At 49.4% G+C, this 24,917-nt stretch overlaps 1 protein-coding gene across 2 annotated transcripts in view; it reads right to left on the bottom strand.

The window, feature by feature from the left end:
- Nucleotides 1-17,455, bottom strand: part of Arhgap8 (Rho GTPase activating protein 8) — a 45,343-nt gene extending 27,888 nt beyond the window's left edge. Inside the window, exons 1-2 of one of the 2 annotated variants that reach the window (XM_031351555.1) lie at nucleotides 17,414-17,455; nucleotides 3,133-3,274 (exon numbers count right to left, since the gene is read on the bottom strand). In XM_031351555.1, coding sequence (XP_031207415.1) covers nucleotides 3,133-3,211 — 79 coding nt within the window. In that variant the 5' untranslated portion in view covers nucleotides 3,212-3,274; nucleotides 17,414-17,455. Of the gene's footprint in view, nucleotides 1-3,132; nucleotides 3,275-17,393 lie in introns of both variants that reach the window. The other variant, XM_031351562.1, reaches the window with a different exon arrangement.
- Between the last annotated feature and the right edge of the window lie 7,462 nt (nucleotides 17,456-24,917).

Below are 24,917 nucleotides of genomic sequence, written 5' to 3'. Positions count from 1 at the left end.
TCTCTCTCTCTCTCTCTCTCTCTCTCTCTCTCTCTGTCCCTTTCCTTCCAAACACTCCTAGGAAACTGGTTTTACAAATTCTTCCCCCAAATAAGCCTCCCATTTAAAGTAGAGGCAAATGAAAGTCAGGTGATCAATGGAGTTTTGGTTAAAGCCCTATATTCTAAGAGGTCCAGTGGGTCCCCAAGTTCATCCTGTAGTTATTTCCCCAGTTCCAGTAAAGTATAACTGGAATAGATATACTTAGAAGTTGGCAGAATTCCCACATTGGTTCCCTGACATACAGAGTTAGGGTAGGAAAAGCTAAATGAAGACCACTGGAGTTGCCTTTATCAAAGAAAATAGTAAACCAAAGACAATATTGTATCCCAAGAGGAATTATAGAAATTAGTGCCACCATCAAGGAATTGGAAGGGGTAAGTGGCTCCCACAGACAGATCACAGAGAATGACGGCTGACTATCAGAAACTTAATCAAGTAGTGACTCCGACTCCAGACGTAGTGTCCTTGGTTGTGCAGATTAACATATATCCTGGTACATGGTATGCAGCTACTGATCTAGAAAATGTCACAAGGACCTCCAGGAGCTCTTTGTTTTCTTACTTTTACAGTTATACCACAAGGGTACATTAACTCTCTAGTCGTGTGTCATCTCTTCCACAAAATACCATACTGGTCCACTATACCGATGACATTATGCTGATCGGACTAAATGGGCAGAAGGACCAAGCAGTGTTCCTCCATGGCCTCGGCTCCAGGTCCTGCTTCTAGGTTCTGGATCTTATCTATGCTATAAGGACCCCATCCTCAGTCCAGAAGCTCAGCTCAGCCTCCAGCTTAACACTCTAAAACCATCTCTTGGGCTAGAGAAGGCTTAATGGTTAAAAGCCTTTACTGCTCTTGCCGAGAACCCAAGTTCAGCTCCTAGTATTCATGTTGGGAAGCTCACAACCACCTGTAACTGTAGTTCCAGGATATCTGATGCCTTTAGCCAGTAGGCACCTGCACTCACATACAAATACACACACACACACACACACACACACTCACATGGACACACACACATGGAGGTACACACATAGACATACACACACATATGGACACACACATACACCACACACATGGACACATATACATACACATAGATATACATACACATATGGACACACACATACACCATACACATGGACACACACACACACACACACACACACACACACATATATATATATATATATATATATATATATATATATATATACATACATACATACACATAGACATACACAGACACACACACAGAGACACACATGTGGACGCGGACACACACAACAAACACACACACGTGTACATACACACACACATACGGACATACATACCACACACATGGACATACACACACACACACACACACACACACACACACACACACACATAGATACACTCACCATTAACCAACCTAACCTCACTGAAAGATACAACATTACCCAACAGTATAAAGTACACATGCATTCCAAGTGTACAAGGGACATGGTGCAGGTTGGCCATATGCAGAGTTCCTGGTTCCTAGATTTTCAAGTCTCCAAACTTAGCAATACTCTAATGTTATTATTCAAAATCTTAGCTTGGTATGATGGCAAGTGTCTGAGGAAGAAATAGGTGGATCCCCAGAGAAGGCTGGCTGGCCAGTCTAGCCAATCAGTGAGCTCTGAATTCAGTCAGAGACCCTGTCTCAAATGCACACATACATACTCACATGTGTGCACTTGTACATGCGTGCACACATACATGCACACATACACATTACACACACAAAGTGTTGAAAAGTTCTTTTAAAAAAACATATGGGCTCTGGGGCTGGAGAGACGGCTCAGGTTAAGAGTCAACTTCTTCAGAACAACTGGGTTTGACTCTTAGCATCTACATAGGGTCTCACAGTCATCTGTAACTCCAGTCCCAGGGGATCCAACACCCTTTCTGGCCTTTGAGAGTACCAGGCACATACACAGTGCACAAACATATAGGTAGGCAAAATACTTATAAACATAAAATAAAAAAGTGGTGGGTTTTTTTTCAACTTTGCTTTTTGTTTGTTTTATGTTTTTTTGTTTTTGTTTTTGTTTTTGTTTTTTTAAAGGGGGCAGAATTTCTTTATGTAGACCCAGCAGCCCTGGAACTCACAGAGATCTGCCTTCTTCTGTCTCCCACGTGCTGAGACTAAATGTTCACTAAAGGATTCTATTTATAAATATTTGACAAATAAGAAACATTAAATAGGGGGCTGGAGAGATAGCTCAGCAGTTAAGAACACTGGCCCTTCTTCCAGAGGTCCTGAGTTCAATTCCTGGCAACCACATGGTGGCTCACAACCTTCTGTAATGGGATCCAATGTGTCTGAGGATAGTCTTTAAATATATCTTTTTTTTTTAAGATGACCATTTCTTTCCTCTCTTTTGTTGATATGTGTCATGTGGATCCATGTCCTCCATATTTGATCTAGCATCCCTCCATCCCAAGTCTAAAGCTTTTTAAAAAGGACACTAAAAGTTTCAAACAACCAAGTGCCCATTGGTCTTAGCCATCTTATGATTTCTCCTACGCTCAGCAGGTGCCAGAACACCCTTTACTCCTGTTTCTGAGGTTTTCAATTATTTGGGGACAGTACTCCTTGTCCACTACCTCGATAGGATCCTAGGTCCTTAGAAGGAAGAGCCAACCATGACAGCTGGTGTGGCGGACTTAGGGTCAGGCTCTAAGTCATGCCGAGAGGTCCTCAGGCCTAAATTCTACGTAGCAGAACGTTGTCCTGACTCCCGCCAGCCTGCGAGAGCAGGCTGCTTGCCATATGAATTTTTACAGATGTCTGTTGCTGTGGCTGAGACACAGCATGGTGTCCTCACTTGATGACAACATCCACTTATGGGGAACTGCCCTGAGCAGCTCAGACAGCACTCGGGACACAGGTGCCATTGTTGTTGCTGTGTGGGAACATTGGTGAGTTCTCTTGTTCTTGTTATGTCCTTCGTTTCAGTTGCCCAGCTAGAGGGAGGCAGCCTGGGATAGCTCACTACCTTGCAAGCCCCTAAAGGCTATACCGATCAGTCTCGGGGACCAGCCAGATAGTTAACCTACCTGCCACCTGCAGGATGCAGTGTCTGGCCACATCATAGAATGGGTGACTTGTGCTCAGCGTGGGGTCCAGGCCAGCCATGGACAACACCGTGGGCCCTCCTGTGGCCCCCAGGGTGGCTGCTGCTTCCTTGTCTCTATAGCTCTGTTGGAGACACAGGAATTAAAGGGAGTTAGGAGTTAAGCTAGGTTAGGGGGACTTACGACTCACTAAGGCACCAGGTCAGGAGCTAAGCGTTGACAAATCACTATGAAATACTATTGGCAGACCATTAATGGTTAGCCTTCATTGTAACCATCCTTTCTCGGAGGTATTTTGTTTGTTTGTTTGCTTTAAGCTGAGAATGTTGGGAGTCAGAGAGATGTTAAAGCAGGCTATTAGACCCTTCCTTAGTGCCCTCCTCCCCACCATTATCTGCCAAATAACCAGCAGGCCGCTGCTCTGAGCTATGCAGGGCCTTTGGGAAGCCCCATGACAACTGCGGCTGCTTGCTGTGGAAGCCCAGTTCTGTCTCCTAACGCAGGGTCCGGCCACACCCACTTCAACACCCTGCCCCTGGATTTCTGCCTGTCACAGCCTCAGTGAACCCTGCATGACCCTGCAGCCATTTCTACCCAGACCTGAGGGTCAACACTTCCCCGGGTGACCCATCAGAAGGCTCTTGACTGGTGCAGAGTTTGAATGAAGGCCTCCCTTGTTAAAGACGCCCTTGCCAGACTCTCGGGCAGTTCTCCTACTCCATCAACAGGAGCGGGTTATGTGAAGGAGTCCCTTTGTGAGTCGCAGGAAGGCAGTTTCCTGCGTTGCCCCTGGTTTTGCAGGCCTGGGGCCATTAAAGGCTTCTCACTGGTGTCCACTGCTTGCTTAGTTCTGATCTTTTCTCCTTCATTTTTATGAGTCCTTTCATACAATTGTTTTGATAGTGGTCACATTCCTCTTCCTTGTCTCCCAGATCCACCCCTGCCTCCCTACCCACCCAGTTTCCGGTCTTCTGTTTTCTTCTTCTAAACCCACAAAAAGTCACATTTGCACTGCCCATGTATTCTTGGATTTATGGCCTTCCGGTGGAACATGGTCCACTTACCAGGGGCTACATTCTTAAAGACAAAACAAAACCCTGACTCTCTTTCTCCTGGCAACTATCAATTGTCAACAGTTCCTTAGCTAGGGGCAGGACTTCCTGCCCATCTCCCCTCTCCATACCAGAGGAGTCTTGTCTGGCTTGAGTTATAGGTAGAGACCGATGAGCAGATAACAGGAAGAAAGGGAGGCGGTGGCAATAGCAGCCGTGGCAATGGCAGTAGCAAGAAGAGGGACCCTGAAGCTGTGTGTGGTGGCTCATGCCTTTAATCTCAGTACTTGGGAGGCACAGGCAGACAGCTACCTGTGAGTTCAAGGCCAGTCTGATCTACCTAGCAATTTCCTGGCCAGCCAGCATTTGTAGTGATGTACTTTCTCAAAAGAAAACAAAAAAAATAAACAAATAACAACAACAACAACAACAAAATAAGCACAGATGGAGATTTCCAGATGCTAGGGCAGAAACAATAAAACAAGTGAAGAAAACGAGGGCCTCAGCTGCTAAAAGAGCTCCAGAGAGTCATCAAAGGCTCAGAGTCTCAGCCAGCCAGGCTGAGATCTAGAACACCAGGCTCTGGAGGGCTGGGATCCAGATGCCAGACACACAGTATCGAGATCGGGCGCCCAGGCCCAAGAGCTAGAACCCCAGAAAGTACCACTTGCTGCTGCCGGATGCTGTGCAAAGGGAGTTCAGTTTCCCTCAAACATGCAGAAATAGAGCTGGTGGTCGAGCACAAGGATGGCCAACTCTGCCACTGCCTCCCTGAGGTGCTCAACAGGAAGATGCCCACGGAGAGGTGTGGGACCCCACAGTCCAGGCTGTCATGTGAACCCCCAGCACCTCTGGGTGCCGTTAATCTCTGTCTCTCTCTGTCTGTCTCTGTCTCTCCTCTCTCTCTCTCTCTCTCTCAGACACACACACACACACACTCACACACACACACACACACACACACTGGTGTACACACATGCATGCAGACGAAACACTCATATTTATAACATGAAAATAAGCCAATTTAAAAAAATCTTTATTTCACATGTTTTAAGAAGCCCCAAGCCACCCTATTAATATCTGTCCTATAAAGCACTTAAAAACTCTAGTAGAATTGGGCATTGGTGGCGCACTCCTTTAATCCCAGAACTTAGGAGGGAGAGGCAGGAGGATCCCTGAATTCTGAAGTCGAGGCCAGCCCGGTCTACAGAGTGAGTTCCAGGACAGCCAGGGCTATACAGAGAATCCCTGTCTCGAAAACAAAACAAAACAAAACAAAACAAAGAAGAAAAACTCCTCTGGTTGCCAATTAGAATTAGTAAAATTCAAGCTTTAAGAGTGACAAAGATAGTCTGCCGATCTATACCAAAGAACTGCAGGGCCTCAGATATGGGTTGGCGTATATGCATGGGGACTCAAGCTCAGCTCCTCTAGGACCGGAGTAAAAGAGCAAAACACAGCAGCACACACTCGCAACCCCTACACTGCGGAGACGGTGCAAGACGGGCCCCGGGGCTCACTGGCCAGCCAGGCTACAGGAATCAGGAAGTTCCAAGTTCAGTGAGAGACCTTGTCTCAGAAAACAAGGTGGAGAGTGCCTAAGGAAGACACTAGACACTGACATTTGATTTACACAGAGAGAGAGAGAGAGAGAGAGAGAGAGAGACAGAGACAGAGACAGAGACAGAGAGACAGAGAGATAGACAGACAGACAGACAGACAGACGTCATTTCATTGACAAAAACAGTAGAGCTGACAAAGTCCATGTCTTCAAATATAGGTGGGAAACCAAAACCATAGCCAGGACACATCACCCCAGGCAAGGCACCTCAGCAGCTCTAATGAGCAGGGAGGTGGGACCCCTCTAGGCTAAGGTACGAAACTTGTTGGCACTATGGCTCCAGGATACATACACTTGGTGACATCGTACTGACTAGTAAGTGTGAGGCCAACCTGGGTTGCACAGCAAGACTCTGTCTCAAAACAAAAGCCCACCCCTCTCCGTCTTCGAGTTACAGAAATATTAGCAAAGGAGCTGGAGGTAGTGATGGAGGAGAAGCACCCATCTTAAACCACAGTGCCCTGGGGAGAACCTATACCTGTGGTTATCACCTCTGTGCTGCGTAATGGAGACACTAACCCAAGATCACCCACAGGTCAGTGCCCAGGACAGGAAGCCCATGACTCTTGGCTTTACACGTCTGCAAGTTGTCCACCGGGTGAGTGAGTTCTCCCTGTAGGGGCGTTGTTAAGTTGGTCACCTCGAACCAGAGAGTAGGTCATTAGGACCTAGCTGCCCCTAATTTCTGCAGCTTCTCTCATGTTGACAGTGACATTTCTAGTTTCCTTGTGAGTTGCCACACATCCTCCCCCCTCCCCGAGCTGATCTCCCTCCTTCACTGAAGCCCTTGCCATCTGTACCCTGGGAGAGACTCTGTCACCATGATGCTGTGTGGCCCTGGCCTGGAGCTTTGCCCCATCTGGGTGGCCAGACAGGCAAGCAGGGTGGTTGCTAAACTTACTGCCCAAGTTCCTGGGGCTGCCAGGGCAATGTTGGCAGGAGATCCCGAAAGAAGGACATCCAGAGTTGGGGACAAACAGAGGAGATAAAGGTCCCAGGGGAGGGCCAAGGGTATGATGCCCAGAGGAGACAGAAAGAGAGGGGCCTTGTGTGTCTCAGGCATCCCTTCTTACGTATCTCACACCAGCAACAGACACAGAGACACATGGAGCCTGACTAAAGCACCTGTAATTCTGGACCACCTACTTCCTAGTCCTGTCCCTGACATTCCTTCCTACGCCAGTGTGGATGGCTCAGCCCTCCTATACCTCATGTAGAGACTTGGCCCTGTGGCAGCCATCCCCCAGCCTCCCAGGGCCCGCACTGGTATTTTTCCACGTCACCTAACTCTAGGCTGTGAGCTGAGGAGCCACCGGCCCAGGCCCCAGATGCACACTCGGGATCAGGTTTACCTCCCTGGCAGGGTGTAGGACACAAGTGCCAGGCTCCACCAGCCCCCCTTCCCTTCTGCACCCTCAAACCCAAAATCATCGACGATGGAAAGCAGCTCACTGGGGACCTAGCTGGTGTGGGATGACACCCAGGCTGGGACCCTGTGCCCATGCCTTAAAGGGAAAATCTATTACAGAAGCCAGTGAAGGAACTTGGCCCTCAGAAGCCACAGCTCAGGACACATACACCCTGAGGCAGCCGGCCAGGAACCTGTAATGGCTGAGAGGCCAGGCCTCAGGCCAGCCACAGGCCCAAGCATCTGTGCAGAGCCCATACCCATGGCCACTGAAGCAGCAAGGTCTCGTTTTCCTGTGTCCTCTGCTTTAGCCAACCAACGCTCGGATCTTTTTCCTTTTACAAGCTCAAAGTCTTTATTCCTTGGCACAGGCCAGATTTTTTTTGTTCGGAAGTTTGCATAGTCAGCCCTGCACCACTGCCAGGAAGCTGTTTTCTGGGGAGAACAAGGTACCCCCTTCCCACTGCAGCCACTGAGTGGGAGTTAGAGCAAGGCTCTCCCAGCATCCTACACTGCTTTCAGTATCACCTGACTCCTGGTGTTCTGGACCATGGGAAGAGCTCACTATGTACAGAAATGATGAAGATGTAACCCGGGGCTGGGGTTACAAGTGCATGGCCACACTGGAGACCTAAACTCAAGCTTCATTCACTGTACACACCCTTCCTCATTGACCATCTCCCTAGTCCGCTCCCACCAATGTATGTTTTAAAAAAATCCTACCTCAGGTTAAGCAGTGGTGGTGCACGCCTTTAATCCCCCAGCACTTGGGAGGCAGAGACAGGCAGATTTCTGAGTTTGAGGCCAGCCTGGTCTACAGAGTGAGTTCTAGGACAGCCAGGGCTACACAGAAAAACTCTGTCTCGAAAACAAACAAACAAACAAAAAAGTCCTGTCTCCGTAACCAACGCTACAAGCCTCAGTAAATGTCTATAGTTAGATCTCTTTCACGGCCATTCCAACGCAATGGAGCTGTTAGAAATCTAAGGGTCCACACTTGTACTATCAATTATACAGAACCCACTTTACATCTCTTCAGCTTGAATCTCTTGATTAGATTAAAGCAGTTGCAATCCTGCACTGCCACAGCACCTGGTTGAAGCCCTCACAGAGCTTGACATCACTCTGGTTCTGAGCTCTCTCCAGAAACTGCTTGATCTCTAGAGAGCAAGGTCCAAAAGACTGCTGGTTCTGCTGCAGCTGGGCTCCCTGAGGCTTCCCAGCTGGTTACTGGGCAAGTGACTGGCCTCTCTGAACTAACTGTATTGTGATTGTAAGTTAAAAAAATTTGGTTTATTTTGAAAAAAAAAAAAAAATCCTGTCTCAGACCTGACCACAGGCACTGTCTGGCCTCTATCTACCTTCCTCCCTCTGGAGAATTCTCCCTTTCCCACAGGAGAGTCAGTCCTCTTAACACTGCCTCAACATCCCAGCTCCCACTAGGGATGACCAGAAATTCACAACTCTAACAGGGGCTTGAGAGCACACCCCGCCCCCACTCCCCTATGCAGGGCCAGCATAGTCAAGGCCCCTCAAACATGCCAGAGTGACAAGTCACACTGCAAACAGACCCTTTATCCTGCCTCAGTGCTGCTGAATTTCAGTCCTGTCTCCCAGCCTGCCTGTGTCCATTGCTTCTACTTGCGTCCCAGAGTCTCCCCCATGAGACTTACTCCCGGGGGAGCCATCGGCATCTATGAGAAGAGTGTCAGTACTTCATCAGCACCAAAGACCAGAACAGGCAGGCGATCCAGCAGCAGGCGTGCTATGCAAAACAGATTCCAAACCACCCAAGGGGTCTATTTATAATTCACAGCAAAATGGTTTGTTGCTGTCAAAATGTGTTTGCATATTACACAAACAGACCCTTATAGCAATTATCTTAATGCAGTAGCTACAAATGAGTACCTGCTTACTTTGGGCAAATTAATGCAGGGTTTACCTTAAGCAACACAGCTTAAGGTGGGGGAGGTGGGACACACAAATAAAGAGCTCAGGGAATGTGCACACCTCCAGGCTCTCTCCGAATTCAGAAGAAGGGCCCCATGCCACCACGCCTAACTCTCCAAGGTTCAGAAAAAAAGAGGCATGCACCTCAGACACACCATCGCCAGGGATCATTTTTCTTTTTGTCTCAGCTACCTTGTGGCCAGAAGTCTACTCAAGGCTTGCTCATTACCACCAACACCACATGGTCCCTGGGGCTGGCAGGAGGCACACACAGACTACTTACTTGTCCAGGGGGAGATATTAGGAGTCACCAGAATCCAGATCCAAGTGGAGTCGGGTGGGGGATGGGTGAAGTCCATATATGGCTGACTGGCAGGAGCCAGTTCAAGGTCCCTCCTTGTCCAGCCTCACACTCACAGTCTGGGGCCCTTCCTGTCACCATCTGGGGATAGCTGGTACCTCTGTCACAGCTCCCACCACCCATGTTCAGTGCTGGGCGGGGGCCCTGGCCTTCTGCTCTCCCCAGAGGACGCTGAAGCCTGGATCCAGCCCTCGATGACCAGCTTCAGGCTCAAACATCCTTGTTTCAGTTTGGTAGGGTTTTTTTTTTTGTGTGTGTGGCTGTGATAAAACACTCTGACCTGAGGCAACTTTAAGGAAAGGGATTGTTACATCTTATACTTCCAGGTCAGAGTTCATCTTTGAGGGAAATCAGGGTAGGGCCGTGCAAGCAGGAACTGCAAAGGAGAAACACAGCTTACTAGCGTGCTCACTGGCTCATGCTGTTAGTCTGTTTATACAGCTCAGGCCCACCTGATGTGTTTATAAAAAGTTGAAGAGAGGAGGGATATGTTTGGTGGAGGTGTAATCAGATGTGGGGGAAGAGGGGTGCCTCCACGGGCCCATGCTGAGGCATCCCTTCCCCCTGAGGGACCAGCCACACGATGGTATAGTATAGAATAGAGTTTACTCAGGGCATGGGGAGGGGAGTTGAGAGGGTAGTAGAGGAGGCTGCAGAGATGGCTCAGCAGTTAAGAGCACAGGCTGCTCTTCCAGAGGTCCTGAGTTCAATTCCCAGCAACCACAAGATGGCTCACAACCATCTGTAATGGGACCTGATGCCCTCTTCTGGAGTATATGAAGAGAGAGAGCAACAGTGTACTCACATCACATACATAAGATAAATAATTCTTTTTTAAAAAGAGAGAGGGCTGACGAGATGGCTCAGCGGGTAAGAGCACTGACTGCTCTTCCGAAGGTCCTGAGACAACCACCCATAATGAGATCTGACGCCCTCTTCTGGTGCATCTGAAGACAGCTACAGTGAATTACACCGGAGCAAGCGAGGCCAGAGCGAGCCGGAGAGGGTGGGGGGGCCCCCGGCAGAGGTCCTGAATTCAATTCCCAGCAGCCACACACATGATAGCTCATGGACATCTGTACAACCATGAATAAATAAAATAAATCTTTTAAAAAAAAAGAGAGGGGGGGGTAGTAGGGCAGAGAAAGAGAGAGAGAAAGAGAGAGAGGAGGAATAGAGAAGTAAAGGCAGGCCATGAGCACGTGGAGGGGGGGGAAGGGAAGAGAGGGAGGAAGGGGAGAGGGACAGAATGGGAGCGAGAGCGAGTGGAGGGGGCGAGCAGCCCCTTTTACAGTGAGTCAGGCACACCTGGCTGTTGCCAAGTACCTGTGGGGTGGAGCTTAGACAAAATGCTAACACCACCTGCCTCGGGATGTGCTGCCCACAGCGGACTGGACCCTCCCATGCAAATCATAAATCAAGGTAGTCCTTCACAGACATGGCCCCACAGGCCAGTCTGACCTCAGCAATTCCTCAGTTGAAGCTCCCTCTTCCCAAGTGATCTTAGGTATGTTGAGTTAAGAATAAAAAAAAAAACCATCAGAACACACACACACCCCACACCCCGACCCTAGCACCAGACTTGACTTCACAACGCCTACCCGATGCTTCAACTTTCAATCTGCTTCAACTTTCTTCACATCGATGGCTTCCTTCCTGAAGCCCCATCCCCCACCCAAATGCTGCTCTCCAGAAAACGAGACGGAACACTTCCACTCATTGCCTTTTCCTACAGCTGCAAACACCGAGCTGTGACCACCTCTGAGCCTTGGCATAAACTGTCCTTGTTACCTAGAACGCACAGTCCCACACCAGGCAAGGAATCCATAAGCAGCTTCAACCATCACCACTGGCTGAAGTCCAGCCTGGATTCAAGTCTGCTCCTTGGGAGCCCAAATGAGATCCTCAGGGACCCAACAGTTCTACATTGACCTTCCTATACTTAACAGGAGTTAAGAAGCATCCATAACTTTAGTTCCAGGGGATCTAAACTAGATCCTCTTCTGGCCTCTGGGACACTACACACACATGGCACACAGACATATATGTAGGCAAAACACTCATACATATAAAATAAAAAAATAAATCTTTAATAGTTAAGTAGGGGCTGGAGAAATGGTTCCGTGGCTAGGAACACTGCTCTTGAAGAGGACTGAAGTTCAGTTCCCAGAATAGTTCCCAGCCATCTCTGACTCCAACTGCGGGGGACTCAAGACCCCGCCAGCCTCCCTGGGCACCTGCCCGCACGTGTACAAACCCACGTGTGCAGACACACAGGTGCACACACATACATGTAATGAAAAAATAAAAAATAAGACAGATTTTTTTCCTCAAAAGGGATAAATAGGGAGCTGCAGAGATGGCTCCATGTTTGGGAGTTCCAGCTCTTTCAAGGACCTGAACTCAGTTCCCGGCACCCACCTCAGGTGGCTCACAACTGCCTGGAACTCCAATTCTAAGGATCTAGTGCCCTTTTCAGGTCTCTGAGGGTTCTGATCAACAGTGTACACACACACACACACACACACACACACACACACAGAGGGGGAAAAAACATAAAATGAATCTTTTTAAAGATAAATAAAAAAGAATGTACTATCAAGGAAAGAGAGAGAAGAGAGAAGAGAGAGGAGAGACAGAGAGAGGCAGAAAAAAGGAAAAAAACATAAAATGAATCTTTTTAGAGATGGAGAAATAAAACCTACTATCACACACACACAATGTACATACACACACACACACACACACACACACCCATCTGCCCAGCCTGAGAGATGGGTGGCACATCTGCAGAGATCTCAGAGAGACCAAGACACTAGCTCAGAGCTTGTCCTGAGACCCCAGGGTTTCAATTTACTGCAGATCACAAGCCCAGCGAACCCCAGCCCACGCACCAGGTCCCTCCAGTGGAGGAAAGGCAAGGTGACTCCTAGAAGTCTCCAGAATCCAGACCGGCCTAACCAGTTCCTTCTGAGAGTCCCTGGCTCCTGCCCCTTCCAGCTGAAAGGTCCTTTCTTGCTCCCAAGGTGGAGCTGACTGGCCTTGAACAGGGAAGGATCTGCAACATGCAAATTCACTCGACACCTAGGCTTGCTCCCAAAGGCCACAGGCAGAGTGACTGCTAACATGATCGCTCACAAAGCTGTGTGACTTGTTTGGGGCACTTGCAAAAATCTACTCATTTTGACATCTCAACTGTAGAGTATTGTCTTAGAGTTTTACTGCTGTGAACAGACACCATGACCAAGGCAAGTCTTACAAGGACAACATTTAATTAGGACTGGCTTACAGGTTCAGAGGTTCAGTCCATTATCATCACGGTGGGAACATGGCAGCATCCAGGCAGGCATGGTGCAGGAGGAGCTGAGAGTTCTACACCTTCAACTGAAGGCTGCTAGAAGAATACTGATATCCAGGCAGCTAGGAGGATGGTCTTAAAGCCACACCCACAGTGACACACCTATTCCAACAGGGCCATACCTCCTAGTAGTGCCACTCCCTGGGCCCAGCATATGCAAACCATCATAAGTATGAAACTTCACAAGCAAGGAAACCAAGGCACAGAGTGGCTAGCAACTGGCTCAAGGTCACACAGCCTGTGACAGGGTGTGGGGCCCCTATCCCCAGCTGTTAACCACTGAACCACCTCCACTGAACGCACATTATCCTCCAAGCTCAAATGATCTTATGATGCCTATGACAGAGATAGAAAAGGCAGGGATCCCAAACACGGACTTAGGGAGAGCCACCCACCAGCCTTGCTTCCAGGAACCCGGAAACTCTGGATAGAATGGGCTGCCAGAAGTCCTACAGAGTAGTCGAGATCCAAGCCTGTTGCTGTCCACAGCAGCCACTCAAGAAGCCGCTGGATACCTACGGGACATCTTCCTCAAGCATCAAATTCAACCAAATAGCAGGGGAAGTTGAGTTTCAGCATAAGAGACAGAAAATTCATTTGTATCACCGTGCTAATGTCTGTGGCATGGGATAGAAAGGAAGGGAAAATTACGAAGTCATGAGAAGAGAAAGGTGCCCTCACACACACACACCCCCCCCTGGCTTCTTCCCAGATGAGAAACAGAATTCTAGCCCACTCAACACCCGCTTAAGGCCTCTATTCCTAGCTCAAAACCTCAGACTGTCTAGGGTTTTTCACCTGAAACCCCGTTTACAGGACAACATACCCCAAGACCCTTGTGCAACTTTAGTGGTTCTTGATTTAACTTTATTAGAATCTCACCCACCTCCAGAACCACCCTTAATTTTACCTAGCAAAGAGAGAGGGGAAAAAAATAAAAGGGACGATTCTTAGCAACCTTCTGAGATGTGACATGAAAATCAAATTAAAATGGTATGTATGGCTAATGCTAAGAACTTTATCAACTCTCCTTTGAGAAGCCCATACTCATGCTTGGCTGTATCTTAATTCCTTCCTTGGGCGGTGGTGGCACACGCCTTTAATCCTAGCACTTGGGAGGCAGAGGCAGGTGGATTTCTGAGTTCGAGGCCAGCCTGGTCTACAGAGTGAGTTCCAGGACAGCCAAGGCTACACAGAGAAACCCTGTCTTGGAAACAAACAAACAAAAAAATAATAATACTTGTTTGGCCGGGCAGTGGTGGCCCATGCCTTTAATCCCAGCACTTGGGAGGCAGAGGCAGGTGGATTTCTGAGTTTGAGGCCAGCCTGGTCTACAGAGTGAGTTCCAGGACAGCCAGGGCTATACAGAGAAACCCTGCCTCAAAAAAAAAAAAAAATCCTTCCTTAAACCCCTCTTATTCTTTTAACCCCAGGGCTTAACATTTATGTAAAAATTATCCTTTAGAGGACAGTCATGGTGGTGCATGATTTTAATCCCAGCACTCAGAAAGCAAGAGACAAGAGGATCTCTGTGAGTTCGAGGCCAACCTGACCTACATCGCAAGTTCCAGGACAGTCAGGGCTACATAGAGAGACCCTGTCTCAAAACATCAACAAAAATCACTTAGGGGCTAGAGAGATGGCAGAGGGCTCAAGCTCAGTTCCCAGCACCCACGTCAGGTAGCTCATAACTATGTGGAACCTAGCTCCAGGGGACCTGACTTCCTCTAACGGGCTCCACAGGAACCTGCACTCCAGTGCACATGCCCACTCCCTCCCTGTACACACACACACACTCACCGACACACACACATACACTCACACACATTTAAAATAAAAATGCACATGCCCGTCGAGGTCAAAAGAGGGTGTCGTCGGATTCCCTGGAGTTACAGGTAGTTGTGAGCCACTACATGGGTGCTAGACCTAGGTCTTCTGCAAGAGCAATGGGTGCTGTCAGGGGCTGTGCCATCTCTCTGCCCTTCCTTAAAGATCCCTTTAAAAAAACAGAGCCTTCATTGGGAAGCCTCCTCTTGTGTTATTTTCCTTTTCTTGAGCACCTTTCTTTCTACTTTTAACTAAGCTTTGACCCTGTTTCCCTGTATCCTGAAATGTCCTTTTAAGTGGAAGCCATGGACCTTGGGTTTGCCAGAGGTAAGGTCTTCCGGAACTTCCTCAGGCTATTGAGGGAGAGAGTGTAGGGATGCATGTTTGTCTGCCTTTCACTGCAGACCTCTGGAAGGGCAGGCAGTTGCTGGAGGGTTTCCAAACATCCCCAACTTATAACAGCCTACTTCCACAAAGGCAGATGCTAAAGAGCCTGGCTTTCCATTTACCAGCACTAGGACCGTGGCTCCCCTGCCTCCATTTCCTCATCCGTAGAAGTGGGTGGGTGCTAGAGGCAAGGGCCGGCTGGGGAAGAAGGATAGGTGGGCCACTAAAACACTTTGTGGGTAGATGCTACTCCCCACGAGGAAAGTGGCTGGCTCAAAATCCACTAATCAGGCTAGGTGTAGTGGTTCATTTTTATAACGTCAGCTTTTGGAAAGTTGAGGCAGGAGGATCACCTTGAGTTTAAAACCAGCTAAATGACAGACCTGACTCCAAAAAAGAAAAGAAAAAAAAAAATCAAGCTCTCTCAAAATTCCCCTGAAGCTCTATCTGTGTCATGTAACCAGCGCCTCAATGTCCCCCCATGAGTGAGATGAGGGTGATTCGGGTATTGGGATGGTTTTCTTGTGTGGTAAGAATCTATGGTCAGGGGCTGGCGAGATGGCTCAGTGCGTAAGAGCACTGACTGCTCTTCCAAAGGTCATGAGTTCGGATCCCAGCAACTACATGGTGGCTCACAACCACCTATAATGAGATCTGATGCCCTCCTCTGGTGCCGAAGACAGCTACAGTAAATTACACTGGAGCAAGCGGGGCTGACTGAGCGCAAGGCCGGAGCGAGTGGGGCCTGGCAGAGGTTCTGAGTTCAACTCCCAGAAGCCACACACATGATGGCTCACGGCCATCTGTACAGTTACAGTGTACTCATACACATAAAATAAATAAAATAAATCTTTAAAAAAAAAAAGAATCTACGGTCAGGCACCTCTAGGTGACAGCTCTTGGCTACCCTATTATATATTTTGGTTTATTATTAGAGACAAGGTCTCACACACTGAGGCTGGCTTCAAACTACTATGTGGCCATAGATGGCTTTCTGTCCTCAATCTGATAAAGTCCTGAGATTACAGCCTCAGGCCACCACACACCTGGTTTATGTGTGGCAGGGAAACAAACCCAGGGTTTTGTGTATGCTAGGCAGAGGTCCTATTAACTTAGCTACAGCCTGCTGTTCTCTGTAACTGAGGCCACCTCTATCAATGCCAGGAAACCCCCAACCGTATACAGTCCTTTAAAGCTGCACTTTACTAACTGAGCTGATCCAAGCACATACCCGGGACACGCCCATCTCGACCTCTTCTGGACCACCCAGCAACCTACCGGCCACACCCACCTGCTTATCTCCCACCTCATCTTCCAGTTCTACTTCACCCTCCTCCAGGAAAGTCCCCACACACCCCTGGCTTGGACCACGGAGAGCTGATTCTGGGCTCCTGAGAGCTGGGAACAGACAAGAGGCTGACCTGACCTCTGGGAACAGCTGGGCTCAAACTTCTAGTTACCTGCCCCCTCCTCCATCCTGGCTCTGACTGGGGGAAGGGTTTGGCGGGGCATTCCACAAGGGAACTCATAAACGTATCCTGAAACAACAGAGGCCAATGAAGACTGCCTACTTTCCGAACTGTTGAGGCGTACTGAGTTCTCACTTTGACCCAAGTTCGCTCTGACTCTGGCTGACAGGGCGCGCACTAGAATCTGCTAGTCCCTGAGCAGAACCTGGGAGTACCAGGCCCTTTCCGACCCGCAGTCTCTCTCTCCACACCAGCCAAAAGAACTAAGGAATGCCACCCCTCCCCCGCAGTGGCCTCCGCAGTTCCCCTAGCAGGGCCCCGGCAGCCACTAGCTACACTGACTGCACCTCCCTAAGAATTCTCGAATTCTTGGGAGGCCTTTGCCAGGTTTGGGAAAGCGAAAGAAACCTGCGGCAGCCTGCCTTACCTAAAAGGAACTTCCCAGGCCCGCGGCCTCTAAATCCTGGGAGTTGCACCTAGTGTGACAAGGTGACCAGACAGACCCCAGCCTCGGGCCCCAAGTGCGTCTTCAGCATTTGCCCTGGCCTAAGTGTTGCCACCTGTTAGGCGGGAATGGTGCCACCATGATGCGCTCAGGTTTGGTCCAGGAGCCGAGGGGCTACTGCCATGTGCTGACCCCGGAGTCCCAAAGGGGACCGAAACCGGGTCGGAAGAAGGGCAGGGGCCACAGAAAGCGGGGACAGGTGGGGAGTGGAGGGACACCCAGGAGAAGTGGGGCAGGAAGAAGCCGGAGCCAGGGATAGGAACCGCGCCTCCCCAGCCGAGCAGGTCCCCAAGGGGGAGACTCACCGGACCACCGAGCACCTCACCTGGTCTCTGCAACTCCTGCCGCTCACCTGGCCCGCCCCGGGGCAGGCCCCTCCCCAACAGGCCCCGCCCAACGTCAGAGCGCACAGCGGGGAGTCCCCAGGGTGGGCGGGACCACGGTAGGTGGATCTAGCTCTAGGCGGGAGGGAGCCGAGGGACACTGGCCCTGTGTCACCTCCTCACCCGCTGCCAGCCCTCACATTTACCCGCATGCGCCCGGTGAGACGGGAAACCGGAGATCTGAGTTGGAAAACACAGCCCGCGTCCCCAAGCGTCCGACCTGCTCGCCCAGGCCTGACCCAGGTGCGGGTACTGGGCTCTCTGTCTGCTGCCTCGGCCCTTGGAGTGTCAGTGTGTCGCTGTCCCTGCCCTTCTGAGTCTCCAGCCCAGCCCTTCGTAGATACACGAAGTCGGGGCTGGAGGCTCAGAACCACTCCCACACCCCTATGACTTGCCTCTAGGTACAAAGAGGCCTTGGTGTCCTAGGGAGACCAGACCAGAGGTGGGGGCACGTAGGTGGCTTTACCAGAGCGTGTACTTCTGCCTCCAAGCTTCCTGAAGTCATGCCAAGCCTGCACTTCTTTCTGCCTACAGCTCATCTCCTGCCTCCACTTGCTGACCACCAACCTACGACCTTGTTGATCTCAGCTCTCACCCTAACTCCAAACTCAGGCTCCTAGCTGTCTGCTGGATACCCAACCTATGGAGAGACACATTCACGGGCTCCCAGCTCCTCCTCATCTCATTCTTCCAATGGTGGGGTCCAAACCCTTGAATCCTTCTCATATTCTATGTGTGGTCCACTCTCCATCCCCAATAGCTCCTACAAAGTGTGTCATTGTACCATATGCTGACCCCGGGGGCCCAAAGGGGACCAAACCTGGGTCAGAAGGAAGGCAGGGGGCACAGAAAGCAGGGACAAGGTGGGGAGTGGGTCAAGTTGGTGATCTCTTGGCCTCTGTCCCCAGAGGCTCATCTGTCTCCACACAGGGTCAGGGGCCCCAGTTTTCCCAGTAGATGAGGCAGCTCCACAATCTAGCTGCCCTGCTTGAAGGGAACATGGTTCTGGGGAACATTTGTAGAGGAGCTAAAACAGTGCAGTATTGACATCACTCACCTCTAGAGGGTATTGTGACTTCAGGGGACAATCAATATTAAGTCACCACTTCCAGCTTCCGGAAATAACTGGGTCTCAGCCAAGCAGCATAGGCCACCACGGAGGGCAGGCTTCTCCAGTGGATCTGTCGGACCTTGATGAATGGAAAGGAAGAGAAAAATATAGTTTGCTGCGTCTACCACCCCCACCCTGGTGGGGGAAGCTTGGCTCACTGTGGGTGCTTCGTGAGAGTCGAAAGCATTCCCACTGACCTTCGCCGAGCACACAGCTGAAGCCCTGTGACAGAAGACGGCTTAACAAGCAGGCAGCCTGCACGATTTCTTCCTGTAAGATTTTAATGTCTTTCCATTTTCTTTATTTCTTGTGTATGGGTGTTTTGCCTTCGGGTGTGTCCATATACCGCATGCATGCAGTGCCCTTGGAAGTCAGAAGAGGGCATCTGATCCCCTGGAAATGGAGTTACAGAGGGCAGGGTCAAGAATGCTGGCCACTGCCGGGGCGGTGGTGGCCTTTAATCCCAGCACTTGGGAGGAAGAGGCAGACGGATTTCTGAGTTTGAGGACAGCCTGGTCTGCAGAGTGAGTTCCAGGACAGCCAGGGCTACACAGAGAAACCCTCTCTTGGGGGAAAAAAAAAAGTTAAGAATGCTGGTCACTGAATCTAGGTCCATCTGCGTAAGCAGCCAGTGTTCTTAGTCACTGCACTATCTCTTCAGTCTCATTGCTTGTAAGTTTTACAGGATATGGAGAAACTTCACAAGGAAAGGAGGACCCTGAGAGACCGGCACATTGTGTATTTTCATGCTTGGGTTTTAGGAAGGGTATTAGTCATGGAGGGATATGAAAAGAGGGCAAAGGTTGTAGCCTAACTGTGATAAACTGGGGGAAGTCAATCCCTCCTCAGTCAAACCTCTCTGGCAACACCCCCCACAGCCATGCCCACAAGCATCTCCAAGGTTGAATCTTAACCTTTTAAACTAGCACAGCTCCTTCCTGCATCAACTTTCCCAAGGGTCATGTTTGGGGACAGTGTGCTCTGAGCCGACACCACTAGCCATCTGGTCACCATGGTGGGATCTAGGCTTAGGATGAGGTGGAGTTGGCAAGGGCTTGAGTCTGTGGTTAGCACTGCTGGTTCCCTGGAACAAACCTGCCTGTGGTCTCTCTTAACTTTAGCTGCAGACACCAAAACCCTCTATGATTGTTTGAGCTTGAGGTTTCTTTTTTTTTTTTTTTTAAAGATTTATTTATTTATTATATGTAAGTACACTGTAGCTGTCTTCAGACGCACCAGAAGAGGGCGTCAGAACTCATTGAGGGTGGTTGTGAGCCACCATGTGGTTGCTGGGATTTGAACTCATGACCTTCTGAAGAGCAGTCGGTGCTCTTACCCGCTGAACCATCTCACCAGCCCCGAACTTGAGGTTTCTATTCCACAGGATTCGGAGCATCCTGGTGGGAAAAAAAATCAACCTTTTTTATTTTTTCCTCCCGGCAAGACCAGGGATTGAAGCCAGTGCCTTGCACATGCACAGAAAGCTATGCATGCGGAGAAGGGCTCTGGCTTTCTATCCAAGTTGCAAAATTGTTGCCCTTTGACAATGTTAGCAGTACAGAGGTGGGGGTGGGGCTATCCCAGGGGAGACCTCTGATTGACTGAGTCTAAGATACACTGTATTATTCAGGGTTCTCTAGAGGAACAGAGTTGGTAAATTATATATATGTCCCGTAGTCATTCAGTTCATGAGGTTGAATGTTTCAGCTGGTCTTCAGTACACACTGGAATCCCAGAGAAGCTCTAAAGTCAGTGAAGAAATGGACTTGCCAGCGAGAGCAAACAGACAAAGAGAGCAAGCTTCCTTCTTGCAAATCCTTTTTATAGGCTACTACCAGGAGCTGTGGCCCAGATTAAAGGTAGATGTTCCTACTTCAAAAGATATGTATTAAAAATGGGTCTTCCCGCCAGGCGGTGGTGGCGCACACCTTTAATCCCAGCACTTGGGAGGCAGAGGCAGGTGGATTTCTGAGTTCGAGGCCAGCCTGGTCTACAGAGTGAGTTCCAGGATAGCCAGGGCTACACAGAGAAACCCTGTCTCGAAAAATCAAAACAAACGAACAAAAAAAATGGGTCTTCCCACTTCAAACAAAACCAACCAAACAAACAATCCCGGGGCTAGAAAGATGGCTCAGCAGTTAAGAGCACTGGCTGTTCTTCCAGAGGATCCAGGTTCAATTCCCAGCACCCATATGGAGCTCACACCTGTTGTAACTTCAGTTCCAGGGGCTCTGACACCCTCACACAGACATGCATGCAGCCAGAGCATAAATATAAAATACAAATTAATTAAAAAAAAAAAAGAAAACATCTCTCACAGTTGTGCCCCGCCCTTTGGATCTTAGTTAATTCCAGATTAGTCAAGTTGACATTCAGAATAGCTCATTCCAGATTGTCAAGATGACAGCCAAGAACAGCCATTCCACACACGGGTGGGTCATGCAGATAAGACTGGTCACTGGCTTTGCTGAAGATAACCATGAAATCACTAAATATGTGTTCGTAGAAAGGGGCAGCAGGGACCTGGGCTAAGCAGAGGCCAGTGTGAGGCCACTTGCTCAGTGCTCCTGCACATAGTAGGACTGCCTCTGCACAGTAGGGTGGGAGTGGGGGCGATATTCTCCAAATTCCCTCTGTATCCTCACAGCTGCCTCCTTCTGCTCAGACAATCTTGGCAGGCGGACCTGTCAACCAACACAGCACAGCTTGGATATGATTACCTAACGTCTTCCTTCTCACGTGGTAGGAAGGGGGGAAAAAGGCTTAATTCTTTCGATTGATTGATTGATTGATTGATGCTGTGCTATGTGGCATACATGTGCCAGGGTTTGTGTGTAGAGGTCAGAGGACAACCTTTGGGGGGTCAGTTTTCTACTTCTGCCAGATGGGTTTGCACACACACACACACACACACACACGCACACACTAAAACACACAAAATAAGCCAGCCATCTAGAGAGTGACTACATGGCTAGGAACACAGTTGTGTGTGCGCTGCCATTGCCTCAAAAGGGCAGAGGCCCAGGAAAGGAGCCACACACCAGGAGCCGCTCCCTTTCTTTCTTCTGCGGTAGGTAATCAGCCATTGGTCTTCCCCCTTCTGCTTCTATAACAATACCTCTGCATTTCAAAGGCCGTGCGATAAAGCACGGAAGGACTAGACGGGAAGAGTTGCCTGGGAATGGTGTTACTACTGGTTTTATTAAATTTGTTCTTGCAGATGTTTAGGAAGCTGGAAGCTTCTCCCCCCCCACAACCCCACAACCCCAAGCAGCAAGTTCTAAGTTAACGAGCATGCCCGGGTGGAGCGCTGGAGACGGGACAAAGGCCCGGCCACCAGCTGAGGTCCTGGGTTTCCTGTTTGTGTTCTCCGGGGGCGGCTAGACTCGCCAGCTGCAGGAGCTGCAATCTTCCAGGAAGCCTGCATTTCCGTGCTGCTGACGCATGGGACAGGCAGGCAGAAAGGAATCTGGGTGTCCTCCAGCCACTCCCTCTGCAGGCTGGGCCACTGTAACCCACCGATGAAGGGCCTTCTTTCTGCCGGTTGACCAGTAGGGAGACAGTGTCATGCTCCTGTCTCAGAACAGAGGCGGTTCTGACTTCACGCGGAGGAACCCTGGTGCTTTTCCCACTGTTCTACTGGACATATGGCCCAGTGTGGAAGTCTTTTACATTCCCAGCTCAGTGGTCCCTGCTCTGGATATCCTATTGACTAAAACAGTTATTATCTCAAGGAGAATAAGCATTTATTCTGGAGCCAAACATGAGTGACGCCAATGTCGTATGGTTGCATGAAGTTCTCACGGTGACAGAACAAAGAAAGTCGTAAAATCAGCTTTTCAAACACAGTGATGGGAACATCAGGTTCCACAACGGTGGGTAAACACTGTTGAGACCTCAGATGCTGTCTGATGACATTCTTAGCTTTAAGGTTTCGGGAGGATAGGGATCTCTTAAGACAACCTGAAAGGTCTCACGGGATTGTCATAAGAGGAGGGCAGTGAATGGCTATCAAGGGGTCAGAGATAGCACCAGATAATTTGGCTCTGGATCTGCAACATTCCAACCTCTTCCCAATCAGTGACACACGCAGCCTTCCAGGTACGGCGTCTTTTCAGGAACTTCAGTTCATATCTGCTTGACAGAGGCACAGCCACTGGTGACCCAGGCTGGCACCCCAGCCCTTCAAATGCCTGTGTTATCAAAGAATTCCCCACCTGGTAGATGGTAGCAAGTTTCTCTTGCTGTAATAAACACCACGAGCAAAAACAACTTGGGAAGGAAAGGGTTTGTTTCAGCGCACGTATCCTGATCACAATCCATCAGGGAGGTCAGAGCTGGAACTCGAGGTAGAACCTGATGCAGACACCACGGAGGTAACTGCTTACTGGCTTGCTCCTCGTGGCATGCTCAGCTTGGATTTTTTTTTTTTACACCATCCAGGACCACCTCTCCAGAGGTGGCACCACCCACAGTTGCCTGAGCCCTGCCACACTAATCATCAATCAAGAAAACAACCCAGCCAGGCGGAGGTGGTGCATGCCTTTAATCCCAGCACTTGGGAGGCAGAGGCAGGTAGATTTCTGAGTTCGAGACCAGCCTGGTCTACAGAGTGAGCCCCAGGACAGCCAGAGCTACACAGAGAAACCCTGTCTTGAAAATCCAAAAAATAATTTTAAAAAAATGTCCCACAGGTTTGCCCACAGTTCAGTTTAGTGGGGACATTTCCCCAATTGTCATTCCCTTTTCCCAGATGACACTAGCTTGTGTCAAGTTGACATAAAACTAACCCAACACCGTCATGGATGGACAGTGACCTAAGAACTGGGTAGCCCAGGCTCCTTTGTCATCAGGGCATGGGCAGTGACAGGCTCCACCATGATGAGGTACACTTGAAGAGAGAGAGCTAACTGAGAAAACCTTGTGTCACCAGGACCACTGTGTCCAGCCTAGCTTTGTGTGTGTGTGTGTGTGTGTGTGTAGGAGGCATGCAAGTCCTTGTGCTCACATATAAGCACTAGGGGAACCAGGAATTTTAAACACACAGTTGACTCTTCCAAGAGAGAACTGTATAATCTGTTTTCTAGCCAGAAAATGTCTGGCTGGGAGCAGACATTGTTCATAGCCTGGTGACCTTTGTGCTCTTTGTGTGGCGGGGCTTTCCTCTCAAAGACCCTTATCTTGAGCCCGCTTTCTCAGTCAATATCTTACAGAAGATGTCACTTGTATTTTACAAAAAGTCATGCTCTTCTCCTTTTTTTAGATTTATTTATTTATTTTATGTATGTGAGTACACTGTCGCTGTCTTAAGACACACCAGAAGAAGGCATGAGATCTCCATTACAGATGGTTGTGAGCCCCCCAATTGGTTGCTGAGAACTGAACCCAGGACCTCTGGAAGTGCAGTCAGTGTTCTTTTTTTTCTTTTTGGATTTTCGAGACAGGGTTTCTCTGCACAGCCCTGGCTGTCCTGGAACTCAATCCTTAGACCAGGCTGGCCTTGAACTCAGAAATCCGCCTGCCTCTGCCTCCTTAGTGCTGGGATTAAAGGCGTGTGCCACCACTGCCCAGCCAGTCAGTGCTCTTAACCGCTGAGACCTCTCTCCAGCCCAAAGAGTCATGTCCTAAACTTTGTTGTGCACAAGGGATTGAGTTCATTATTGCCAGGAAATTTTTCACCAAATTGTGCTGTGCTTAAACATACCTAAAAGAAATCACTCCAGGTCCGACTCTCGAAGTGTGAACCAACACTGGTTACTGAGCTGAACTGAACCGCCTTCTTGCATCTCTCAGACCTGCTGCTGTGTGTTTGCAGAGACTCCTGCGGTGAGGATAGGGGTCTGTGTACACAATGGCTACAGGCTGATTCGGGACCTTCTGGACACAGCTGCTGTGGCTATTGATCTTGGGTCAGTGCAACAGGAGTTTCCTGTCAGGTAGTCTCCCTATTGAGTAGGTGTCTCTGGGATGTGGATTCTCCTTCGGGTGGAGTCTCCTGTGGGTTGCTGTAACAGTCATTGCTTTTCCCTTAAAGCCCACTCTGCTGTGTGGGGTGGTTTTGGACACTGTTCCTGGAAGCTAAGCCTGAGTGTGGCTCCCCACTCCTGGTAACTTGGAAAAGCTCCCACCACCAGGCAATCAGCATTGCCTCATCAACAGGGTAGGGTACTCAAGTGGCTCACAGGTAAGTCCCTCATCAGCATCCCCATGTTGCCCTCAGCCCCACCAAATACAGGCTGAGGAGAGTCTCAGAGAGCCCTGGGATGAGAGATCCTTTCTGCAGATAATGTATGTGATTCTTTACTTTTTTTTTTTTTTAAGATTTATTTATTTAT

The sequence above is a fragment of the Mastomys coucha genome, unplaced genomic scaffold (genome assembly GCF_008632895.1).
Source record: "Mastomys coucha isolate ucsf_1 unplaced genomic scaffold, UCSF_Mcou_1 pScaffold11, whole genome shotgun sequence".
Classification (NCBI taxonomy): Eukaryota; Metazoa; Chordata; class Mammalia; order Rodentia; family Muridae; genus Mastomys; species Mastomys coucha.
The sequence above is the reverse complement of the archived record's forward strand: the minus strand, read 5'-3'. Positions and strand labels throughout refer to the sequence as shown.